Below are 20602 nucleotides of genomic sequence, written 5' to 3' on the forward strand. Positions count from 1 at the left end.
ATCAAAGATAGGAGAAAAATTAGATGACTAACGTGTACTACTTTCAGAAGCCGAAATCGCCGCCATGGTACTCAAGACGCTGATTGGACAAAATGAATACACGTTTTCATGATTGGCTGAAAGCGTAAGTATCATGCGCTTTAATTGGCCTATTGCTCCGCACCCCCCGCTTCGTCTCGCCGTTTCGTTTTTGTGTCCTCTTCTCACGATACCACCTTCGGCATAAATTACATGCGTGTAAGCATACACTACATTCGTGAAAAAATGGCAGCTGACGATTAGAGGAAAGTGTGTGGATTTTTACTCGAAAAAAGACGGTACTTGTAAGTTTTTCTTTTGACTAAATATTACAGAGTTTCAGAAGAATGTCAGATGAAGCTGCCTGACCCGGATTATGAGGTTTTTTTCTTGATATTATGGAAGAAACTGATCTCAGAGGGTTAACGCTAAGGTTAGCCATCCTAGTTATTAGCCAGCAATGGTAGCTAGCAAATGGAGCAGTCCCAGTTGTCAACATTGGGGCCAGACTATTACCTGGTAGCTTTATGTTACACATTAGACACGCCAAACGGGGGCAAAGACACGATATTTAAAAGTGAAACTGCCAGAAAGTAAACAATTGTTACACCTATTTTCGTCATTGAGCTTGCTGTTACCAGATAAATAACCATTATAAGGCTAATGGGAGATGACATAACCAGCAGCTAACAGTTATAGGCAGCTAAAGGAGAATAATAACAGAAAGTCAGATTATAAATGTCTCCTAACATATTTATTAAGTTTTATTCATCAGTGTCGTAGGAAGCTTAATTGATTCATAAATGTGACTGTAAATTGGTGAATAAAGCAGCTATGATAGCTTTATTATAACTGTTTTCCATACATTTTTTAATAAAAACTTTATTCACAAAATGTTAAGTGCATCAAGTTTCAGTGACAGACTCGAGATACAAATTCAGAAAATACAGTTATTACAATAACAGTGCAGTAAATATAATATAATATATAAATATAATACAAATATAATGGCAGACAAATGAAACAAAATTGAATTATAAGTATCTCACAAAAAAGCTTTGTTATTTTAGGGCTTTAGGATTTGTGCTATATTATAATGTCTCTCAGGTAGAATTTTAAGTTAGACATGACAACAACAAGGCTGGGCTTCTGTTTAAAACACGTACTTGCGTGTATAGTTTTGCTGATTAAAGGAACAAGATTAATAACATACTTTTTGGTGTGATCATTAAACATTTTGAATTTCGGTTCAACATCTAGTTTTCTACCCCCCCCTCCAAAAAATAAAATAAAAAAAAGATTCAGATCAATCCAGAAAGTAGCTTGAAAACTACCTTGAGAAGCAGTCCCAGAAAGAGGGTCGACGTTTTGCCTATTTTTAACCTTACACAAATATTTTCTGGTTAAAAATAACCAAGTATTTTTCCAGGCAATGTCAGTATACAGATTATTCCATTCAAATATAGATGCAGGTTTACCACAGGTGTCCCTTATACATCTGTTATTGTTTGTTTTTTTAACTCAGAAAATGATCTGAATTCTCCATTAACAATTCATCAAACGTATTATGATTCCTATAATCTCTCACAGGTGTTGACAGAAGTATTTTTAAACCAAGGAGGAATAGCATCAACCATTAATGAATTAGCTTTGTGTTTTTAAAGTGCCTTTACATTTCTTTGTTTTTCATCCAACGATGTCAGACAGCTCTTTTTATTATTTTTATTATTTTTTTTAAAGTTAATTCTCTAGAGCTTTTTTCAAAAGTGTGAACATCAAGGAACTTTTGGTTGAGATATTAGCATGTCAGTTAAAGTTATAAACGCAGGGGGAACGTACAGTAAGTTAGATAAAGTATCATATAGGCTGTCCTGCTAATACACCAAAGGATTGTCATTTCAGTGTTAAACCTCATAATAAAACCTTCTATGTCATGCTTCCCGTCTCTGAAGGAGTGTCTATTACAGGAAAACCACAGTACTGTACATAAAAGAGGATGTTTTACAACAACACAGAAAAAAGTCTGTTTTGCTTTTGCTTACAAAATCAGCCATCACATTATTTACTTCAGTAGTCCTGTAGCTTCCTGCGGCTTTGATCCTTTTCGCTTCCAGACTAAATCAAGATTATGCACTTCTTTTTAAATAACAAGTTAATACAAGTAGTTGCAAGTAACAACTGTATTGGTAAAGTCGTCCTTATACCAGAGTTTTAAACTTCGATATGATACTAGTAGTAAAGCTGTTTTGATACCACAGCATCAAAAGTTGAAGTCCTATAGGCACAATACTCAGTCATTTCTCATTTTCAATGATCCAAAATGGCAGGAAAAGTCCTGCAGTGCAATTACAAAAAATACATTGACAACCTTGATTGTTACTTGGAAAAATAGGTTTCAAAGATCTTTATTGTCCACATCATATACCACAAGATTAACAGAAAAAGTTAATAAACACTTAAATTGTTTGGTAAAGCCAAACAGTTCATACATGCATTTGATCTGACATAAATTAAACTATGGCTGTAGAATGAATCAATATACGGGTAATACTGTAACATAAATTGACCTTTATCTATAGTACAGCGATCATTGAGGGGTGGCCCTCAGTTATACAGAGAGTTATGGTCATTTAATAGATAAGGTATGCCAAAGTGTAATATCCAAGTTGTAGCTGGAGCTGCAGTTTAGAACAAAGTAGATTTAAGAAAACTATGATTTATTAAGAAATACTGAATAGCTGCAGAGATGCCCTGCCCTTCAAATCTTGATTTCCAGATCTTGTTATATGTTTGTTTTCAAAACGCTAACAAATGTCTCGTCTTCAATATTTTAATAGTTTGAGTGAAAGTGTCCCATTGTGTTATTTATTTAGTAAATGTCTTTGAAGTAGTCCACATGTGTAATCTGCGTTTCATATGAAATGTTTTCACCTCTTACATTTTTAGAACGAAGCAACACGGTCACCGAGGATACTTGGTCACCAGTGGGCGTCATCTTTGAAGTGTCACCACTGGTCATCAGGCACGATGGGAAAGACTCCGCTGAAAGGTTAGGAGTAGCATTTCATTTATCAGAAAGAAATATGATTCATGACTTTGAAGGTTTATCTTTATTGCTAATTTCCCTTTATAAACGTTTAGACTCAGTGTGTCCATACGGTCCCCTGAAATCACATTTACATGGACACATATCAGTAGTGGAGGCGGAGACAGGACTTTTACTGTAAAGGTGGTGGCTTAGTTTTAGACAGTGTTACAATCTAAATAGCAATGGGAAAATGACCCTGGTATTCATATTTATACTGACAGTGACTTGGCAGCAGTACTGTAAGCTGTATAGTATAACGCAATAAAAACGTTGGGGTCTGCTTCCTTGTTACTCAAATACTCTGTTTTGCATGTCCTGTCCACTGTTTTATGATTTCTACATCAGAGGTTGTTGTAAAAAAGTCTTTAATTTCATGACCAAAAGCTCTGCTGCTTGTTAAAGAGAAACCAAAAGTAGAGTAACTTGTGTTCCTTGCAGTCTTAAGTCTGAGCTTTACTCAGGCACCAGAAGTAAACGCACCTGTCTGGGTTTACAAAGGGAGTGTAGGATATTTATAGAGTGACAACTTACAGCTTCCTTTCACAGTCTTTCATCAGATTTCTTGTGTCATCCATTGTAATGAAACTCTTGGCTTCAGAGCTGCATTAAGGGCATATATATATATATATATATATATATATATATATATATATATATATATATATATATATATATATACTCAATGTTTTTATATCTATTCCAGTTTCCTGATAATTATTTCTGACTCATGTTAAAATGTCACATGTGAACACTTATTAAAGGGTCGTTCTTCTTCCTCTTATTTTTCACACGTTCAACATGTTTGAATGTATTTATTTATTTATTTATTTCATAGAGACAATGCAACTGAACATTGTTTCAATACAAAGCATGAAACTGATGTGATGCATAAAGAGTATATAGTTTATCTAATTTCCAACTCTTGTCCTAGTTGGACCTTTGGGTAAACAAACAGAGTAAGAATGTACAACATTCGATCACATAAAACCCCATAACACTATATGAGGATACATTCAAATACACATACAACAATATGAAAAAACAGAATGCTATACACCAGTTTAAATGAGAGATCTAAGATACAATTTAAAAGTGGCTGCATTGTTTTGATGGGGTTTGTCCTTCCTGGTGTTTGGGATGGTTGGTAACATTTGTGTTTTTTTAAGACATTTATAATTAGTTTGTCTTCTCCCAATTATTTACAACAGATCAGAAAGATGGCAAAAAAGATAAATTGGGAAGGACGGTTCCTCCAGCAGGTACGACTCCAGCAGCAACAAAAGGTGAGCTTTTAATTACAGACATTGTGATGACGTTTGTTTGAGTTAGTGTGTCTTATTTACTGATAACTATTTACTAGGTTTATCACAGGAAGAGGCTTGGTTTTTAGAGGTTTTTAGATGATCGTTTAGCCTGTAGGTCATTTATGGAGAAACATTGGGAAGGTATTCTGCATGTGTTACTACAAGCTCATGGACCTTGTGAGAAGTTCAAACATTGTAGAATTTTTCTGTCGGTATCCCGACCTTTAAGCTTCAGCTTATAGCTGGTGACATTGTTAGATTTAGCTCAGGCATTATCATCTTTGATTGACTTTTTAAGTAGAACATTGACTGGTCTTTCATTGAACAAAACGTTTGTATGATTCTTCTTTAGATTCTTTCAGCTGGGAAGAATATCTGAAAGAAACGTCAGCTATGCCGGCTCCACCGAGCTGTTTTCGTCAGGTACGTCCTGGATTAATGACATGTTGAATACTTACCAAAGGCCACTTTACTGAAGACAGACTCAGTCTTAGACTCAAATGTGAATTTAAACTCACTTGGTAAGAATGAGCAGAATTATAGTCTTGCACAACGCTGTATTAATTTCTCTGTTAAGTCTGCACACACATACAAACTCAGACCAAACTGAATTAGTACATTTTTCATTACATGACCCGGAAGTACCTGCGTTAATTAGCACCAATACACCAAGTCAAATTCATTGTATGTGTAAATGTACTTGGCTATAAACCCTGATTCTGATTCTGATAAATGGAAAAACATGTTTCTATTAATAGCACTACAAACTGGATAAGTCATATCACGCCACAGTTCTTTATTTTTTTTAAACAGAGCCATCTTTCTTGTCTTCACTACACTTTGTATGACCTTTAACCTTTATTTTTGCTTTGATGTATAACTAAGAGTGAGACTTTCATGAAACTATTCTGGAGCTCTATGGTGTTTGAATGATGAGCAGTGCAAACAGTATCTGTTTTCCTGACATCTGCAGGCCAGAATTCCTCCCTCCAACGACTTCAAGGTTGGAATGAAGCTCGAAGCTCACGACCCGCGAAACTCCACCTCAGTCTGCATCGCCACAGTGATGGGTTTAACTGGAGTGCGTCTGCGTCTCCGTCTGGATGGAAGTGACAACAGCAACGACTTCTGGAGGCTGGTGGACTCGTCCGATATTCAGCCTATCGGCACATGTGAGAAGAACGGAGACATGCTGCAGCCACCGCTGGGTAAGAAAGTCAGGGGTGATGGGAGCAGGCACACGGACAATAAAAGAGATTTTTTTTTATTGGCTCTTCACAAAACAGAAGGAATTATCAATCATGGCCATTTTTAAATACAAATGTGAAGTTGTTGAATCACAGCCAAACCCTGAATCTGCTTGCCGTTTTAGCCTCGGGGGTTTGACAGACGATAAATCTTCCTGAGTTGCCAGCAGACGCACATCTAACTTCTAACAGATATCTGGGCCAAGACGTGTTCAAACATGCACTTATAATCGTTTACAGTGCAACTAGCAACTCCATTACTATCAGTACAGCTTTTATTACCCTTTGATGAAACACTTATCCTACATATTTTATAGTTGAATTCATTCATAAATGTGTCTTGTTAGTAGGATTACTCCTGTTCTATTTCAATTTTAATTCTATGATTTTGTTCATTGTCATTTAATAAAACACAAAAGATTAATCGTGAGTGTAAAACCTAGTTGGCAATAAACCTAATTTTAGTTCTGATGTTCAATTGTGAGAAAGGAGTTGCAGTTGAGACCAGACTTTTATTTCTTATGTTTTGTTATAATTATTATTTTGTAATAATAATTAATTTAAAAAAGCCCCTTTCGGAGTGCGATTCCACTAAAGCTCCTCTGTTATTGCAGATTCATATTGATTCTGAAACGATGTAATATTGGTGTCCCAGTCTGTGAATTCACATTGTGTCACTAAAGCACAGCGTGTAGACAAACAACAGGAGCTCCACATACACACACACACTGATCCTGTCTCGCCCCTCTAATGCCTCTGTTTCCACCTCCAATGGCGGTACAGAGGTGAGATGACTTTGTGAGGTCACTGTGCCGTTAATATGCCACTTTGAACGGTCAGTCTGAATATGGGCTGAGTAGTTGAATGATTATCAGATGAAAGTCAAAGGGTGCCAATGTGTTTTACCTCTTTAGCCGTGTCCCTTCACACAACAAAACCCATTCAAACTTGTCCGTTAAAAATAACTACAAACAGAAGCCTGAAAACTTTAAATTCATTCCCACATCTACAGACTCTGCATTCATATGAGGATACCTTTTTTATAGGGTTTAAATAACTTCCTCCTATCTTCGCACCTGTCTGCTGAACCTCTATCAGGCATTTAAAATATTTCAACAATTAAAAACAATAATAGGCTGATAAATGTTTTTTTTTTTTAAATCTTTACTGTATTGAGTTTAAAGAGTATGACTGATTCATTAGATTAGTAGTTTTTGAAGTTGTTTTTGGGCCTTTTTGCCTTAACTGGATAGGACAGCTGAAGAGAGACAGGAAATGTCGGGATGAGAGAGTAGGGGATGACACGCAGCAATCAGATATGAACCTGAAACCTCTGAACACGCGCGACACAACTGCTAGTCTATCCAGCGCCCCTTCAAATCTTAAAAGTGATTTAACTTTGTTCTTCCAGGATTTCGGATGAATGCCTCTTCGTGGCCCATGTTTCTGCTGAGAACATTAAATGGAGCAGAGATGGCACCAGCAACAGCTTTCAAAAAGGTACGCACTGCTTTAAAAATGAATTAATTGTAGGAATGTAAAAATGTTTTGCGGTTAAGTTATTCATTCTCTTGTGCTCAGGAACCGCTGAGGCCTACACAGAACCACTTTAAGCCGGGCATGAAGCTGGAGGCAGTGGACAAGAAGAACCCGTACCTGATCTGTCCGGCCACCATCGGAGAAGTGAAGGGCGACGAGGTCTTCATCATGTTCGACGGCTGGCGGGGGGCCTTTGATTACTGGTGCAAGTACGACTCCAGGGACATCTTCCCCGTGGGCTGGTGCTCCCTCACCAAGCACAGCCTCCAGCCTCCAGGCAACAGTGGTGAGTGTTAACCTTAACCTGTAGGGGGCAGCACAGGTCTTCACATGAAGGGAGGTTTGATTCTATTTATAATGATTGTTTTAAGTCATCTTCATTAGTTTAACGTTGAGGAAACTGAACCCACACTGAACCCACCCAATACAAACTCAGTTAACATCAATAATCTGGTCTCATGAGATTGTCAGAGTTCAATTAAATTAATTTAAATTACATTTTGTTTGTATAATACATTTCATACATACACAAACTCAATGTGCTTTACAGAAGACAAATATAATCAAACACACAACAAAGTCATTAAAAAATTAACAATTAGATTCAAAAGCACAATTTAAATCCAAAACACATTTAAAAAAGGAGACTGCACCATCACATACACACACACACACACACACACACACACACACACACACACACACACACAGACACACAGACACACACACGTACAGGTCACAGTTATACGTTTATGTTAAAGAGAGGTGTGTAGAAGAGAATTGAAGAAGAAGATCTGTGAAATCCATACATTAATTTTGTAATCAAACTTGCTGGGAGCTTTCAGTACAGTGTGCAGATCATTTTTGATGTTTTCCTTCAGCTGGATTTTTGATCCAGCACCTGTCAAAAGTTTTCTCTGGATGTGCTTAAACTCAGCCAAAAAACAGATTCAAACTCCCGTACAATCAAGTCTAGTACCAACATTTTGCCAATCAATGTTTTTTTTGCAGTTTGTACAAGTTTTAGGAGTTTCAGACAAAGCGAGTTTTTAAAAGAGTCAAAGTGAACACAACCTGAACTTTAACAGGTGATGAACAAACATATAGAGAAAGAAGGAAATCTGCATCTTCATTCACATGTGATCTTGTAAGTGGTCTGAGTGGAAATGTTCCTGCCTTTATAAAGATTGAAATATGATAGATTTGAACACTTATGGTGCTGTGGTTGTGGTTCAGGAGTTGGACAGGGGGTTGAAGTAAAGAAGGAGCACCAACTGGCAGCAGGAGATTGTTGTTACCATGTTTTCGGTTAACTAAAATGAAACAGCATGAAAACTAGAACATTATGTCCTTCAGCAGCAGAACATGGCACTATGGTTTCTGAACATCTCATTGTAGATTATTTGTATATTTGTATATTTGTATCACAGCAAGGTGATGACATTTCAGGTTTCAGGGATAACATATATATTGAGTTTTTCTTGGCATTATGTTTCCTGCTTGTCCGCTCTGATCTATTCTATTATCTCCCTTCATTTAAAGGATTGTGGTGCAGTAAGATATTAGGGTTGCTTGGCATTTGTAGAGCATCAAACATGTGGCTGCACAAACACTGTGTGTGTGTGTGTGTGTGTGTGTGTGTGTGTGTGTGTGTGTGTGTGTGTGTGTGTGTGTGTGTGTGTGTGTGTGTGTGTGTGTGTGTGTGTGTGTGTGTGTGTGTGTGTGTGTGTGTGTGTGTGTGACCCTGTGTTCGAGTTGGAGGAGGATTTATGTTCTTTATTTCGATGTATTTACACAAAAGCTGCTCAGTCTAGTCTCTGTATACAGTACTGAGGAAGGGAAGGACACATTTATATACCACAAAACGTGACAATTTACAACAAGCCACAGCCACATATAATTTATTTTTCTGTGCAAAGTACTTTTACCTGATCATGTATGAGCTGTAACTCATTCTCAAAAGGTCAAAGGGAGAAATAAAAACACAAACACACACCATTTCAATACATCCCTTCTCTCTCTCTCTCTTTGTCTCTCTGCCCCTCCCTCTCTAATTCTCATCAGACTCCTCATCGTTTTGAGGGGGTGTTGAGCTGAGGAGGAAGATTCATTGTCTCACTCTATGTGTGGGAAATCGTTGAGTTCAAACAGAAACAGAGAAAGTTTTTCACGCTGAGTCAGTGGGCTGTTTGCTGCTTTGTGTGTGGGTGTGTGTTGCTGTAAATGTTTGTCCTGTTAACACAGTGAGTTACACGTTTTCTCTGTGTGTGGTTGTGGAGAAGCTAGCTTTGTTATGTAGTGAAACCAGAAAATCAGGGTCTAGTTGATCACTTTAAGCAGTTGATAAGTGACCCTTTTTTTCTTGTGTTGATTACTCCATACATATACCTTTTCTTCTTTTAAGGGTATTTTTGGGCTTCTGTATGCTTCATTGATAGGACAATAGAAAGTGATAGAAATGTTATAAAGAGAAAGTGGGGAAGACCTTCAGCAAGTGACAAGGGTTGGACATGGGACGCCCACAAAGACTACGAATGTAGACTGGGGCGCAGGATCCAAATTATCTTCAGGATTAATTAAGTTCTCTCTTATCATATTTCATCATATTTTAAATTACAACACAGAACAGAAATGTTTGAAATGTGTGTATGAATCCTAACCACATATTGAGTAAGAATGATTAATTGGAGCTCTACAGATAAACTGGAGCACTACCCCTGTTATTTTCAGTAATGAGATTCCACCTGTTCAATCCCAGACTGGCAGAGAACATCTTTACTTGGATCTTAATCCCTGACTCTTACAACAGCACAGCGTACCGTGGAGGTCACTGGGTCAGGAGAGAATGACACAATCTCTGATTCTCTTACAGATACATATGATTGCTCATTTTTGTCATCCCTTCTCGTTGGACCAGCCTGCAAAATCAAATCAGAAATCTATGGAAGCAAAAGTTCTGTTAATGTCTTTGCTCATTTATTTTTTGGTACATCAGTTCTTGTATCTTTTAGTTCATTACAAGATTCAGGATTTTGACAGTCATTTCAGATTTTGCTGTTCAACATCAACTGAAAAAATGTTAGATCAACTTTAGATTTCTATACAGATTTTTTTTTTTTTTTTTTTTTTTTTACTTTTAGGGTGAATTCAATTTTTCTCCCTTAAAGCAACCGAAAAGACCGGTTCAGTTTGAAATCGTGTCAAATCAAGTGTTTGCAATCATTTTGCAAAATAAATTTTCCCTTAAGAGAGCTTGTAAGTTGTAAAACTTTTAGGAGTAGTGAGAAGGACTTTTAAGAGGCCGAAGAGTTCCTCAAGCTGAGGAGAAAATTAAAGATTATTATTAAGGTATTATTGAATAGTCGTTGGGCTGAACAGACAAAAATGATTAATGCAGACGTTTCACTCCATCTTGGACTTTCTTCATTGCAAACTGACACATGCACAATGAGTCCCTCTACATGAGGTTTACTCCAGATGTGCATCTAACCAGTGTTTAAAAGCCTTTCACATGATGATGTTACTGTCAGTATGTGAACAGGGCTGCTGCTCAAGTCGGCCTGTGTTTTCATTTTGTAGTTTATACCCTATTAAAGTGCAGCGTTCAATTTATTAAACAGGGATGTTAATTACATAGTGTTTAATAATTTCACAATGTCTGACTAGATTCTTTGTTTAGGTCGATTGATTTCACTCTCTTACTATGCCCACTAACACATAGAGACTTTTTTTCCCCAGTTTTTGGATCAACCAATCACAGCTTTGGAAAAAATGTGTCATACGTAGCAACAGGGTCGACCATATCCTCTTTGAATGAAGACTTTTTGTTAATATGGGACCAGATCTTCAGTCATAATTTTAACCAAAAGCTGATGTGAGAGAAAGTGAGACAGCATGGTCTAAATTGCAAAAATACGTTGGCAGCATTTTGGTACAGAATGTATTTGTGCAATTATCAGTTAAAAACAAGAAATGACCCAATATGAGGTGCCTAGGATTCAATTCTTGTTGCTGTGGTAACAAAACAGTGATCAGTATTTTAACTTGTGTCATATTTAAGTCTGAAAATCACGATTGTGACATCTCTATTCTGCTGTATGTGTCTGCTCATATTGCGTCTCTGCAGTAGCATGCAGTAGTTCTAGCTTCTTGGATGAGTTTTTATAAAGAGTTTCCTGTGTGGTAGCTCAGTTTTTAATATCCACTCTGGTTTCTGCTGTTTTTAAAGTTACGCTGCCAAAGAGCCTTCAGATCCTCCCGGCGTCCCCCTCCAAGCCCAACAGGCGGGCCATGCAGTCCCCCTACAGACTCCCCAACCCGCTGCCCCCTCTACCTGTCAGGAAGGGGGTGAGAGGCCGTCGACCAAAGAGCGAGACCATCGCTCTGCTCAAAGCTGTGGCCGAGGCTGCCGCCGCCCATAACGGGACTGTACCTGAGAACACGCAGCTGGTCCCCCGACCCCACAAGAAGAGGGGCCCCAAACCTGGAAGCAAGGTGAGCAAAAAACCCCAAGCTAGTACACTTTTAAACACCAGATGAAGACCCTTTTTCTTTTTATGTCTTGCCTACAAATGTCATGTGTTTTTCAGAGAAAGCCCAAAATCCTCCAGAGCCCAGCACAGCTGCCCAGCATCCAGGTCCCACAAGAAAGCTCCCCCAGCCACAACTCTGTGGTTTCAACAGGTGAGGATTGCTTCCTGTACTTTAAAGGCAATTCCTGTATTTTCAAACAAGGGCCAGATTTTTTACATTTTGTGGTTTTGACATAAAGATACAAATCTGTATAATAATTGCTTGAAGCTACAACAGACTGTAATGTCATCCCTAAAGTGGATGCGTTTAATTCTAAGGGTTTGTAAATATAAAGATTCAGTAAGATTACAATTTTTACAATCAGAAACAGTCATGACATCGCTTTATTCAAAGCCACCAACCTTTAACAAAAAAAGTATTTTAACTTTGCAGAACAGACAAGTTGCTGGCCTACAGCTGCCTTCTAGTTTGTTTGTGTCTGAGCCTTTGGTGTTTGCAATTCTTAGTTTGGATCCAACACAACATTTGTGTAATGCAAAATCAAACAAAAAACAAACCCAGTGGAGCAGTGGCCAACAGGCTAGCTTTGCAGAGAGTAATGTTACAGATGTTTCTGATTGAAGAGAAGCATTTACTTTTGATCAAAAAATGTTACTTGTAATTACTTGTAATTACACTAGACTTGAAATAAGTCATCTAAACAAGTGGTGCTACTTTGATCGGACATATTTGCATCAAAGATTACAGCCGTTACAGCTGGTGAAAAAGATGCTGATTGAGGTCTACCACAGTAACTCCAAAATGAAGACCAGTATTCCTCAATTTCGTCTCTTGAATGTTTTTGATGACATAAAGCTGTCATTAGATGCTCTCATGTTTCACTGTGTTTCCTGTGTGTCTGTGTTCTTCCAGTGTGTGTGTATGTGAACAAGCACGGAAACTGCGGTTCCCACCTGGACAGGAAGCAGATGCAGCGTCTGCCTGACCACTTTGGCCCGGGTCCAGTGAACGCCGTGCTCCAGAAGGTGGTCCAGTCCTGTATAGACTGTGCGTACCAGCCTAAAGTCCTGCTCAGCGCTCTGCAGACGCACTCAGGAGGAGGAGAGGTTGTTAGAGGTACAGTCACACAAATCAGTGTTCACACATGCTACATCTGAAACTGTTGCTAAGTAGCTCAAAGAACGGCAACTAAAGCATGTTGACTTTTATCCTCAGTGAGAACAGATGGTGGAGTCTGCATGGTCAAACTCCCAGCAGCCTCCAGTGCTTCCTTTGTGCTGCGGTTCTTGGAGACGATGTGTCGTCATCTGCAGTGTGACAACCTGTTCAGCAGTCAGCCGTTCAGCCACTACACAGCGTACGACAGGACCAAGTCAGGTAGAGTCTGCAGCCGGCGTTCAGGACACATCAGTGCTCTGTCAAGGAGAAAACTCTGTTAGATAGATTCTTCATCAGCAGCTAGAATCCCAAAGACTCCACTTCTAACAACACACATCAAAACCTATAGGCACATAAAAAAACTACACATAAAAATATTATTGAAACAAAGAAATCTAAGATATGTAATGAAATATCCAGTGTGCAAAATAGACTTTTAATATAAAAAAGAAATGCTAAAGACTTGCATTTAAGTTTAGAATACAGTCCATCAATATATTTACATATATATATTTCTGTAAATGAGGGTACATCTTTATTCCTGCACATTAAACTGATCCTTATCATTTAGGATGTGTGGCAGCGCATACCTCATTCGATAAAAGATTTATCCCCCCTTAAATGAAGTGATATAAAGTGATATTTTATAAAGAGATTAAAAAAGGTTTCCCTTACTGGCCTCCTTGGTGGTGAAGAAATATAAAACCTAAGGTGCATTTAGATAGTAGGAAGAGAAAATATCCTATATAGATAAATCCATCAATATCATTCTTTGAATCTGTGTTCGATCTTTAGAGATAGATAGATATATAGATATGTTTATATGTATTTACAGTTTACTATTTAAAAATTGACAGTATAACATACTTAAGTGGAAAGTATCTGCATGTACGCGCTTCACCTCTTGACACTCTGGACGGTGATAATTCTAATACTGAGAGTCACTTGATACTCTAATAATAATTGGCCGATATTATTGGCTTGCCGATAAATTGGTCAGGCTCCACCCTCTACAGTGTGTGTGCACATACAGTACTCCTGGACTTGTTTCTTGTTTGTGTTTCAGTGAAAGAAGAGGTGTTGGACGCCCCATCTCTTGCTCGAGGAAGTAAACGGAGTCTCTCTGGAATCTCTCCTTCATATGCAGCTCCTCTATCCCCCAAACATTTACGTACCGAAGCTCATCCTTCAGAAGGTACAGCTCAAAACTCTGATGATGTGTTCATATTTTTAATACTCTTTATACTCAAACACAATTATTTTGTACTCCTTCTTATTACTACTCTGTGCATTCTGTGCTAATTGATTCTAGAAGACTCATTTCTACATCAAATTTGCCTTTATTTCAATGTGATTACTATGTTACATACAAAGTTTTTAAATGTATTTTTTGGAGCCCAGATGTTCAATAGAAGGTTTTAAAGAACAACATTTGGATGTGTGTTTTGTTTTTCTCTCTCCAGCAGAGACTTTGCCTCATGAAGAGAACGGTCACATAAAGGAGCAGCGCTACATGGACTCGGCCTCCAACTCCATGACCCCCCGACCACAAACAGCACGCAGCTCCTCAGAGTACCACTCCCAAACCAGCAGCCTCTACCACGCCGGCAACGCCACCACCATGCGCCGCCTCTCCTCCAACCCTGGAGAGCTCAGCTCCACACCGCCCCTCAGACGAGTGGAAGGTGCAGTAGCAGTCTGTGTAAATAGATGTTTATAACTGCTCTACGTTACATGTTTAATGTGTGATTTTTCTCCGTCAGCAGCCAGCTCCACCACCGGTCCTGAAGCTCTGGGGTCTGAGCGGGAGAGTCTGCAGCTGCCCAGTAAGAACCCGTCGTCCTGGTCCATCGAGGAGGTGATGCAGTTTGTGAGGGACGCTGACCCCACAGCGTTAGCTCCACACGCTGAACTATTCAGAAAACATGTGAGTTCATTTTGACTACATGTGTATTGACAACTGTTTTTTTTTTTACAGCTAACAGTCCCAGACACATTGTGTCAACCACCTGGGTAAATGCTGCTTTAAATCAAACAGGGCTGAACATAGCAAGTCGAATCCTTACCGTCCTCTAATGATTTCAAAGCTACAGCTTTTAGCACTGTAATCTTTCAACTAATGGGCAGAACATTCAGAGTGTGAGCTCAGTTTAATTTAAATGCAATATATTTGAAAGTATTTGCTTTACAATGGGTGATGCCATATTTAAGGAAGACTTAAATAAATACAACATCCTAAAAAGCAGGAGCAGCTGCAGAAGCTACATCCTCAGTGCAGCAATTTTTGTTTGGCCTCACACACACACACACACACACACACACACACACACCTAAACTTCCATTGAACACTGTTTACATGCATGTCCTCATCATGTGTGATGTGCCAATCTCACATTTCAACTAAGTCCAAAAAAAAAGTAAACATCGCTTGTTCTGTTTTTATTCATATCATTTGTACAAATTACAAAATACCAGCTCGTTAGAGAGCCTCTCCCTGCCTGCTGACAGCCCTGTAGTTCAAAGAGTTACTCACAGTGGACTGCAGCAGACCAGGATTTGATTTCATCATCATCTGTTACAGACATTTTTTTAACTGACTTCACTGTTAGTCTTCTGGTGATTAGAGTGGATCAGACTAGCATTACTTCTGGCTGGCCTTTTTTCCCACCACCACTCTCCATTTCATCTGTTAGTTTTTGTTTTTTATTAGTTTGGAGACTTACATTGTGACAGCTTGTCATTTTTTCCCTCTGCTTCTGCTTTACTCTGTGTGCCATGACACAGCTTCAGAGAGAATTTGCAGAGATGCAGCTGACTGTAGTTAGCAACTCAGGAAAAAGCACGTTTAGTATATGTTCCTAAATAATCCCAGACAGTCAAGCTGCAGGCACAACTTCTGCTGAATACAAATCATGAAATCTCTTTAAAATATAGAACAGTAGCATGAGTATTTTTACTCTTTTTAAAAGCTACTCTTCTCGGCCGGCTAAAAGGTAAGTGTTTATCCAGACCCAGGTGCCATCCTGTCCAGACCCGGGCTAATGTTGATGAGTGCTTCCACTTTAAAGTGTAGCCTTTGATGCTTTAATGGTTATCTATTTAAAATGGTGCAGTTTTTCTTGCCTTTACGGCAGTGATTTCAGCAGCCAGGAAAGGTCACAGACCAAAGCGTTTGTAAGGAAAACGTCACACTTGACGCTAATCAGCCAATCAGCCAATCAGCCAATCAGATCTTTTACTCAGACCAGGCATTGAGAGTGAACACAGTGAGTGTGAGAATACAGAAAACACAGGGAGGAGTCGACAGAGAGAAAAGTGTCAGAAATGGGAAAATTTGGGGAAGGTATTTCTACGACTACTCAGCTCCTTCATAGCGTATGACACTGACTCATCACAAGTTATGACATGATGATGTTCCAGACATTTTCTTGAATTGGACCCTGTTGAATTTGACTTCAATACCCCTAATCTATAATGTCTCTTGTCCCCTGCAGGAGATTGATGGGAAAGCTCTGATGCTGCTGCGGAGCGACATGATCATGAAGTACATGGGTCTGAAGCTGGGGCCTGCACTGAAGCTCTGCCATCACATAGATCGACTGAAACAGGGAAAACTGTGAGAGCAGGCCCGTGTGTTCCCGTCCCTGTCAGACCCATGAGCAATAAAACTCCGACAGAGCCGGACTCATGGGGGCCGCAGGGGGCCACATGTTACTCTGACTGATGTTACAACTTCCTCCTGACTTCCAGAGCGGAGAAAGTGTGCCGTGCAGTGCTGACACATTACCTCATCCCCTCATCAGTGAATGAAAAAACTCTCTGAAATCCCAAAGGAAAGAATCCCTGCAGTGTTTACATTGCATAGCACACGTGGACACGCTTTTTTTTTTACGGAGATGAAATCTTTTGATCCTGGTTTTGGATCCCCCAAAGATGGAGAATGTTTCTTCTTATATAATGTTTTTATTATTGTCCAATTTCCACTTATTAAGGAAGAGTTGGTATACTGAAACAAAAAAAACAAAAGACAAATCCGTCAGATGTTCTTCCCCAAGAGAATCTGGATGCTCTCTGTTTAGTTGTTTTTCACTCTTCATGTACGCCTGGAGGTCCGACAGATGTTTTCATTGGCTTGAATATTGTCAGAATCCTTAACGTTTTTTAACTGAAGCTCTCATTTTCCACGAGTGTCCTGCAGGATCATTCTCTGCTGTGTGGCACCATGTATTATCATTGTGTCTTAGTGGATGCTCTGTGGGCTCCCAACGCAGGTCTCATCACACTCACAAGTAACACCCTCATCCATTTTAAACAGATCGTTAAGTACGTGCAAACAAACATTTCTAAGGGCTTTTTATGTTTACTTTTCCTGTAATAATTCTAATCATGGCAGAGCCTGTGTCCACAAAGTTATTTTCTGGCATGGCGCTGGGATGAAGAGCTTCTGCATTGAGAGAAAACAAACACACATGCAGTAGGGTTTTGTTTCCAAGACAACAACATTTGGTTATCTATCATGGAGGGTTTGCATATAATCATTATGCAGCTAATATGTTGTGTATTTGTTTAAGGTGGTTTTTCCCTATGAGCATGAACTGGATGGAGGGTGCTGCCCCTTGATTGTTTTATTGAAAGATGAGGGAAAGAGTCCCTCAGTTGTATATCAAGTAAGAGAGGCATTAAATGATCTGATGAGGACAAATATGAAGTAATATTATGGCCTCATCCAAAAGTTATTAAAGGCTTCTTATGTGATTTTTCACACTTAAATGTAATATAAATCAAGTATATCCTCTGAAAATAACTCTGTGAGTCATGACTGTCTACAATGGGTGTAACACCCGAGTCCCACTGTCTGTGATGTTTTCAGAGTTTTCAGAGTCCTATCTTCACTTTGTTTACATCGCCAGGACGGCCGGCTGACTCCTCCCCTCATGTATAAAAGTTGTTTAATTGAGGGACTAGAGAAAAGAAGAATAACATACTGTACTCACTGCTTAACTGTGTTTCTAGATCACGCTCATTTCAGGTAAATTTACATGCAGTGTGAAGATACGAGCATAATAAAGATCGCTAGCATTAGCATGCTAACACAACAATGCAGCGCAAGTTGTTTTGGTTTCATGCTGGTGCTCATGGGCGACATCTACTGGATCAAAAAATCACATATAAAGCCTTTAAAGTCGTCTTCAGATGATCTGCTCCACACACTGCTCCTTCTGTTCTCTATTTATGATGTTTTTTTCAGAATGATCGTAACAGTAAAATGTGTTGATCAAAAGTTTAAAGCAGACTCCTGCACACTTTCCAACCTGCAACATTTACTGGCAACGTTTTGGTCTAGTACTAAATGTTGCTAATTGATGCATGTTAGAAGGTTTGCAGGAGTTTGCATGCATATCAGACAAATCTTAACTCACTGGTAGACACTGTCAGAACAATCTTCTTATCCATTTTCTTGGTTATTCCAGTAACCTGTTGTCAGTCTGTCTAAGAACAGATACATGGATGATACCTTTCTGAAAGTCAAGAGATTTTTAAAACCACCGCACAAAAAAAGGGGAATAACTCAAAGACAGTGGGTAATGTGCTTGTCCTCCTGGGGGCTGCATTCAGCCAAACATGCTTTTTCCTCTTTTTACAACATTTGGGAATAAGACCCTCGTTGGCTGAATGAAAGGCTTTGTGGACACAGACTCATCAATCTGCCCGCCCCCTCACTCCCGCCCGCCTGCCTGCGACCACCTCAGTGTTGTCTCTTCTGACCGTTCAGATCACTGTTAGCAATGAAAACAGATTTGTACAGTTTTATGGGTTTAACCATGAATATCAGCGACAGAATGTACATTTTGTAGAAACTTTAATATTTTAAGGAAATCATATACATTAAGCTAGAAATGTGAAGATAATGGTGGACGGGAACGTGGTGAATATTTCACACACGGGATTTCATTCTGCTTTTTAATACTTCAACACAGCAGCGCTTTTTAGTTCAATACTCCCAGTAATAGACTCTGCCTTGCTCTACCTACGACATCTCTCAGGTTTACGTGGTCTTTGTTAGTACAAGCTTTTGTAGCAGACTGTTTATAATGTACTCAACAGAACTTTTCTTCTTATTCCCTTCATTGATTTTTTAAAAGACTCTGTGCCATATGATACTCAACACAGGATCCAAGTGCTGTTGATTTCCCTCTCTCCTTCTTCTTGCATCTTCTTTAAGTACTTGAAAAATATGTGTTGCAAAGCGTCACTTGTCCATCACGTCACATCAGATAAACAGTATGTGTTTATGATGTTGTGTATCTCCTTTTCTTGTTTTTATAAACCTACCAAAAAAAAAGGATGTTCATGTGTTGTTACTGATTTCATCTAAACTCCAGACTTTGGATGTCTCTGCAGCAACAAGCAGGATTTAGTTTTAGAATTGATGCACTGTAGGAATAAGGTGGGATGAGGACAGAGATTCTAACATACAATGGAAGACTCTTACTTAAACATGACAGATGATGCAGGTGTTCATTCACAGCAGATTAAATAAAGTGAGGACTTTTAAATACCTGCATCTTCAACTGCTCTCTTCTCATCTCGAGGATGAAGAAGCTGAGAAATCAGAAAAGAGTTCCTGTCCTGCACAATACTCCATAGTAAATGCTTTGTTGCCTCTGTGTTCATCAAACCTACTTGGAATTTCATTACCAAAAAAAAAACCCATGTCAGAAGAGTCACTGGACTTTATGAGACTGTTCAGTCCTGGTCTTATCGATGTGTCATGACTGATGCGATCACATATGCAAATCTCTACACATCTGTTTACACCTGGCCAGGTCATTGAGGATTAAGATTTTTTTTTGTCACATGCTCAAACAGATGTGCAGCCATGCAATAAATGCTAAAAGAAAATATTAGTAAACATATATACAGTAGTAAATGTAGAAATATATAAGATAAGATTTAAAAAAGGAAATATACAAAATGTAGAAAATGTAAAGAGTGTAAAATGTCAGCGCTTAAATTGTCCAGGATGTCAAAGTGCAATGTGCAGACTGGAATGTGTGACACCCTGCACATTTTACAATGTTTAACATTTTCTACATTTATATAGGTCATACATCTCCAAATGTGATTGGATGTTTATGCAAATCAACAAGGAGTGTCATTCACCTTTAGGAGACTTTAAAAAGTATTTGATGAACTGATGCAGGGAAATGTTGATCATGAAGCCTGATGTTCATCTGCAGTTCTGTTGTTTATTAGTGATGTTAATGAACCTCTCTGCAGACTGGATTCTCTGTTAATATCAACATTAGATAAAAAAGATCTGCATGATTAACAAACAGTCCCAAGCAATAAAACATCCTCACTGCACTGCTTAATTATAAACTCTGAACAGCTCGGGGGTCACATCTGCCACCAGCATGCAGAGACATGTAGTTTATGATTATAGTGGGCTGTCTATAAACAAACGGATAACCCATACTGTTTATGGAGTAAGGGACAGCTTGGTTAACAGACTTATCCATACACTTGTCTCCTCTTTTAATCATCTGTCTAATCTGAGGGATCGGATCTCAGTGAGTCCTGGGTTTGTTGACACCTGTATTTAAGGCTGTGCAGCCAGGTGTAACAGAGATAATGAAGGTGCCACAAGATTACATCTCTCACAGTTCATTCAGTGCATGCCGGCACTAAAAATACTCACATGGCATCCGGAT

General features: G+C 38.8%; 1 protein-coding gene across 3 annotated transcripts; it reads left to right on the forward strand.

Moving 5' to 3' along the window:
* The first annotated feature begins 226 nt into the window (after positions 1–226).
* On the forward strand, positions 227–19233 carry LOC109981745 (Scm polycomb group protein like 2). Of its 3 annotated transcripts, none has more exons than XM_020630687.3 (15): positions 227–323; positions 2965–3067; positions 4315–4389; positions 4763–4833; positions 5384–5618; positions 7069–7157; positions 7239–7482; positions 11425–11690; positions 11786–11879; positions 12642–12845; positions 12945–13106; positions 13954–14082; positions 14351–14572; positions 14654–14814; positions 16382–19233. In XM_020630687.3, exons 2-15 carry the CDS (start codon positions 3046–3048, stop codon positions 16505–16507), a joined length of 2100 nt encoding a protein of 699 aa, XP_020486343.1. In that variant the 5' UTR covers positions 227–323; positions 2965–3045; the 3' UTR covers positions 16508–19233. The 3 variants fall into 3 exon arrangements, with proteins under 3 accessions (XP_020486343.1, XP_020486359.1, XP_020486351.1); XM_020630703.3 differs by having other exon boundaries at positions 14354–14572; XM_020630695.3 differs by having other exon boundaries at positions 243–317.
* Positions 19234–20602: the final 1369 nt, after the last annotated feature.

This window comes from Labrus bergylta, chromosome 6 (genome assembly GCF_963930695.1).
Source record: "Labrus bergylta chromosome 6, fLabBer1.1, whole genome shotgun sequence".
Taxonomy (NCBI): Eukaryota; Metazoa; Chordata; class Actinopteri; order Labriformes; family Labridae; genus Labrus; species Labrus bergylta.